This window comes from Protobothrops mucrosquamatus, unplaced genomic scaffold, assembly GCF_001527695.2.
Source record: "Protobothrops mucrosquamatus isolate PMUCROS unplaced genomic scaffold, P.Mucros_1.0 scaffold6, whole genome shotgun sequence".
NCBI classification, from domain to species: domain Eukaryota; kingdom Metazoa; phylum Chordata; class Lepidosauria; order Squamata; family Viperidae; genus Protobothrops; species Protobothrops mucrosquamatus.
The window spans coordinates 2405589-2411689 of NW_015386393.1; the positions used below are offsets into that span (position 1 = coordinate 2405589).

At 37.6% G+C, this 6101-nt stretch overlaps 1 protein-coding gene across 1 annotated transcript in view; it reads right to left on the reverse strand.

Annotated features, from left to right (window-relative positions):
- Positions 1 to 3779, reverse strand: part of LONP1 (lon peptidase 1, mitochondrial) — a 19336-nt gene extending 15557 nt beyond the window's left edge. The window contains exons 1-4 of the mRNA XM_029282967.1: positions 3691 to 3779; positions 1106 to 1225; positions 505 to 733; positions 222 to 283 (exon numbers count right to left, since the gene is read on the reverse strand). Of these exons, the coding sequence (XP_029138800.1) occupies positions 222 to 283; positions 505 to 733; positions 1106 to 1182 (368 nt within the window). The 5' untranslated portion in view covers positions 1183 to 1225; positions 3691 to 3779. The remainder of the gene's footprint in view (positions 1 to 221; positions 284 to 504; positions 734 to 1105; positions 1226 to 3690) is intronic.
- Between the last annotated feature and the right edge of the window lie 2322 nt (positions 3780 to 6101).

A 6101-nucleotide genomic window follows, 5' to 3' on the forward strand; every position in this document is an offset into this window, starting at 1 on the left:
TTTTCAGCAAGCGGGACTGACCTAGGGTGAATTTTAAATAGGGAAAATTTTTAAAGATTTTAATAATGTCACAGCTATAAATATTTGGTTTTAATTGGCTTTTAAAGGGGAAATGTTTTTGTGTTGTTTTAATGTGCTGTGAGCCGCCCTGAGTCCCGTGGGGAGAAGGGCGGCATACAAGTTAGTGTTAAATAAAAATGTTAAATAAAAATAAAGCATACCTGTAAAGTGGATTCAAGGCAATGATATCCCGGATGGTCTTAACAATTTCTGCCGTCAGAGCCTGCAAACAAACGGTACAACCAGATAAATACTGGAAGGGAATCTCCAAGGCTAAATCTGTATTTGCCCATTGCACAGGGCTCCACATGTCTGCAAGAGAGAATCTTTGTGGGTCCTGTTTGGCTAAGACAGGATTGATATTTGCAGAAGTGGGCATCCTTGCATTCCCAGGTTCAGGTGGTTTCCTTCCAGAAAGAAGTCCTACTAGTTCCCCTCACTCACTTTGACCTCTTCAGTGGCCTGGAAGTCTTCGTGGACCACATTCTCCACTTCCACCATGAGCACCTCACTTGGAGATGCCTGCAGTGGCTCCAGCACCAGTTCAGCATCTTGGTGTTTTGTCTCTGTTCGCTCATCTGCTTGTTGCTTGGAACGCCTCTGCTTCTGGCGGGGTTTCTTCTTGGTCTCGGCCTCCTCCAGCTCCACTTCCATCTGCTTGTTGATGCGAATTCTGAAACCCCAAAGAAGGAAAAGAACAGGGTAAGAACCCACTGAAGGAAAAAAAAAATTTTTTTTCTTATCTTCTAGACTCGATACGAAGTATGGCTTTGTATCTGTTTGAAATACTGACATGGTCTAAAGATTAGGTATGTGCTAAACCTTATACACAACCAAAGACAGATTCAAGTGATGAATTTTTTTTTTAAAAAAATTAATGTCTGCCTCCATGCAGAAGAGATGCAAAGTTACAGAGATCTTCTTCATCAATATAACATCAATTCTCCAATCCTGAATGGCATTGCTCCACATCCATCCACCACAATATAGCAATTACACAAACATGAACGAGAAAGAAGGTCCAAGAATTGTGGAATGTATTTACCTCCGGTGTCCCATGACAATCATCCGCAACTTGTCACCCAGATCCTGCATTTCATGGATTTGGACAAAAGTCCCCATCTGATAGATTTCATTTAGGTTTTCCACCACATCTGATTCATTGCTGACAAAAAAGAAATCAAAGTATTTACTCAGAGACATTTGTGGAGAAAGATGTTTCTTTCAGCAAACAGAAATCTGTTTTAATATTAACTTTGGAGCAAAGTAATTTGCTGACAGACTTTTTTTTACATCTTATTTTGACACATAAAACTTTAAATGATAGAAAAGAATCTATCAGGGCTCTGTTCTGGGCCCACTGCTCTTCAACATCTTCATCAATGATTTGGATGAGGGGATAGATGGGGAACTCATCAAACTGCAGACGACACCAAGCTGTCAGGAATAGCCAACACTTAAGATACAGAAGGATCTTAACAGACTTGAACACTGGGCGCTATCTAACAAAATGAAATTCGATGGTGAAAAAAGTAAGGTTCTACATTTAGGCAAGAAAAACCAAATGTACAGGTATAGTATAGGAAGTGCCTTGCTCAATAATAGTAACTGTGAGAGGGATCTTGGAGTCCTAGTGGACAATCACTTAAATATGAGCCAGCAGTGTGCTGCAGCTGCCAAAAAAGCCAACACAGTGCTAGGCTGCATTAACAGAGGGACAGAATCAAGATCACGTGAAGTGTTAATACCACTCTACAATGCCTTGGTAAGGCCACACTTGAATACTGCATCCAGTTTTAGTCACCACAATGTAGAAAAGATGTTGAGACTCTAGAAAGAGTACAGAGAAGAGCAACAAAGATGATTAGGGGACTGGAGGCTAAAACTTAACAAGGAACAGTTGCTGGAATTGGGTATGTCTAGTTTAATGAAGAGAAGGACGAGGGGGGACATGATAGCAGTGTTCCAATATCTCAGAGGTTGCCACAAAGAAGAGGGAGTCAAGCTATTCTCCAAAGCACCTGAAGGCAGGACAAGAAGCAACGGATGGAAACTAGCCAAAGAGAGAAGCAACCTAGAACTAAGGAGAAACTTCCTGACAGTTAGAATAATTAATCGGTGGAACAACCTGCCTCCAGAAGCTGTGAATGCTCCAACACTGGAAGTATTTAAGAAGAGATTGGACAGCCATTTGTCTGAAATAGTATAGGGTTTCCTGCCTGAGCAGGGGGTTGGACTAGATGACCTCCAAGGTCCCTTCCAACTTTATTATTATTATTATTATTATTATTATTTATTATTATTATTATTATTATTATTATTATTATTATTATTATTATTATTATTAATAATAATAATATTATTATCATCATCATCATCATCTCCCATTTTAGATAGCATTCTCCAATTCACTAGTGAATCTATGAAAAATAAGTAATTACAGGAAATGGGGGATTCTTTGAAATTTGTCATCTTATTGTGATGTCTAAATATGATATTCAAAATCACCACACAGCCATAAGCAAGGTTCTTACTATCTTGTTATAAAATAATCCCAGTCAGGATAAAGACAGTATTCTGGATTAAATTTTGGTAATTCTAAACATTCACTCCTAATAAGAATGGCAGTCAAGATGCTTCCATGCAGAGATAAAACTACCCACTAGATAAATATGCCCTGTAAAAAAAGGTTGACAGAAGCAATAAAGAGAGAATATTCAGCTAGCCAGCAGATCACACAGAACGTATCCAGAGTCACCAATGTGCTCCTTAATCTGATGACTGATTTATTGAAGACTCTTGTAAAAAAAATATGAAGATCCATGTTTTATGACTAGCTAATTGGTGCTGGGAGGGGTTGAGAATAAATTCTATATAAGAAGTGAGGCAAATTCAAAATCATAAATATATTATTTGTAGTTGGGAGATATCCCCAATACCAAGTATTGACATTTTTGAATGTGGTATTGGAGAAGAGTCCTGGGAATATTGTGGACAGGGAAAGGAAACAGACCAATGGGTCACTGAACAAATCAAGCTGGAGTTCTCACTCGAGGTACAAATGATCAGGCTCAAATTATCCTACTTCAGATCTATTATGCGAAGGCTCGTCTCTCTGGAGAAGGCCCCACTGCTAAGAAAGTCAAAAGGAAAGAGAAGAGGAAGACTAGCAGCAAGTTGGGGTGGTTACAGTGGCAGAAGAAGCACCCTTGGGACAGCTGAAGGACCAGACTAGGGACAGATCATCATGGGAAAAATCTATCTTGTCAACTAAGACTTGATTGCCTATGATCAATCAAGTCTGGACAGCTATTTTGTGATCACAACATTTCTCAACTGTTCAGGGGCCCAAACTTAGAGATAGTAAAACGTAGAATTATTTCATATTATATTGTATTAGTGGGAATTCACGTTTGCAAAATTTCAGATTTCTGAATTCCAGCTAAGCAACAGCAGACGCTATTTTTTAAAGCGTAACACTCTGCAACAGTTCTGCAATAGAAGAGAACTCTTTTTATTTCTAAAATGAGATAGAGAACGTGCCCTTTTAAATTGGCCTTCACAGAGCACAATAAGCTGATTTTCAGAGTAAACATAATGTAAGCATTACGTTAAAAAATTACAACTTACCTGTCGTCCTTCTTGAGAAATACACCTGCATACGGCTGAGCAAGACTTACTTTTCTCCTCAACAGATCGACCAGTTTTTTGTTTTTTACCTAAGAATTAAGACAGACTTGATGAGACGTTCATTAACAGAACAGATGTCATGACGCTGAATTCCAATACGCCAGCTTTCAACAAGACCCTTCAAAAATAAATTATAAATTGTATTTATCCATATTATTATGCCCAACCTGGGATGCAGAGTGTACAGTACACTCTTTCCTTCCTTTCCATGGGTCAGTCTGTCCATTTTTATCAAGAATACCAATCCGGGTTCAAATATATAGCAGCCTAAGCTGTTTATTCAGATAGCTCTATATCCATGAGATCTCTACCAATTTTGGCCCCAAAACATTATACAAACTCCTCCAAGAGGATTGATTCCAACACTCCCTGCATTTGTCTATGGAGATTCTCAGTCATCCAGATCACGGTTGTCCCAAAGGAGAAAAGGAAACTGAACTTTGCTTTTCCTCGAAGATGTTTCTGAAGAACTGAAGAAGCTTCTTAGATGAGAAGTAAAACATCTTCAAGGAAAAACAAAGTCCAGTTGCCTTTTGAAAAAGCACCTTTGGGACTCCCTGCATTTGTTTCACATACATTTAACACATTGTCACAAAATAGGTCAGGTGCCTTAAGCACTTTTGCAAAAATTATGCCAAGCAAAAAGCAGGCGTCAATGCTTCTAATATAGCTTCTTTAATTATATAGGTTGGGGGTTGGACTAGATGACCTCCAAGGTCCCTTCCAACTTTATTATTATTATTATTATCTATCATTATAACACAGAATTATCTTATGGAACTTAATGATGGCTATTAGCTGGGGGAAAAAGTTTCCATGAAAGGTAACTTTGAGATGACTGCAATCTTCCTACATTTAGGAAAACTCAGGGCCTTTAAAAAAAATGGAAAACTATCTAAAACCAGACATTTTCCAAGTTGTTGGTAAGGTTAAGGAAAAGCCAATTATCAATGCTGGTGATAAATTCTAGTTTTAAAATGAATGGCTTCACTCAAATAAGATGATGAAATTTGCTAAAATCTGAAGAAACTGGCTAACTTGTTAGTCATATCCTTTGGCCCAGAAATAACTAGAAACCATGAAATTGTATTTTTATTCTAACATTATACTGTTAAGAATCTATTTTCAAATATAAGTAAGCCTGCCATGGCTCTACGATTGAATAAAACATGGTATAAATACATATTTTGGATATAATTCCTTGAATTTGGGATATCCCCGTCTAACAGATCATTTTCACATGTTACTGTTAGTCAAAGTATTCCTGATGAGAAAAAGATAACAACAGTTGCCAACTGCGGTATAACCCTGAACTTGAAAACAGAGATCTGAAACCCTGCCAAGGCCATAGCTGTTGCCAGATTTGTAGAGAGAAATAAAACAAAACCAAGGTTTACAATCCAATTCAAGGACTGAATTGTCAAAAGAAATTTAGTACTGCTACATAACTGCAATTTCTGACCTATCTCAAGCTAAAGCAATGGCTAAATTGACAGAGGAAATTAGATTTTTAGAATTTTTAAAGTTAAAAAGCCTTATAACAAATTTTAACGGCAACACTGTCAAACATATTGAATACTTGAAACAAATTATCCTAAGAAATCTATTAAAACAAATCTATCAAAATATAATCTATCAAAATTATGGAATGTCTTTTAAAACCTTTCAACAGCAAGAAATTGAGCCAGAGGTTTGACAGAACAGAATCCACAAGTAAGAATCGTGCTTTTGAACTTTTTGAATCTTTTTAAAAAGAAGGCATTCGTAATTCACTTAATGAAAAATGAATATCTAGCAGTACCAATTTACAAGAATTTGCATGGATAATGCAGTGGGAAAAGTTTTTTCTGACTTGCTAATAATGTACTATAATTCAAACATTAGCTCTTCTGCTTTAGTTACTTTTATATGAATGTGCTTTTTTTCCAACCAAATCAAATTTCAGGTCAATCTAGCTCAGAACTTAAGAACTGAACTGCTCGACCAAGAAATTTTTGTTTTTTTTCTTCAGATGGTTTAACATGGCTATCTTTGTTTTTCATTTTATATCTGACAGAAATGTCTGCAGGAGAAACAAAGTTTGCCCAGTACATACATAGAGAATGGCATCTGAGGCTTTCATAATATAATACAGGGATTGACTACTTGTGGCCTCGAAGTAATCTTTTTGTGACCCTTAGAACAGGGCTTTTCAACCAGTGGTACGGGTACCACCTGTGGTACATTGCACCTGGCAGGTGGTACGCGACCATCCTAGAAAAGTGGTAGCGGGGGAGGGGAATGAGCTGAACTGGTGGTAGCACCGCACAAGCATGAGCAAGATGGCTGGAGCTGCAGGGCTCAGCAGAAGC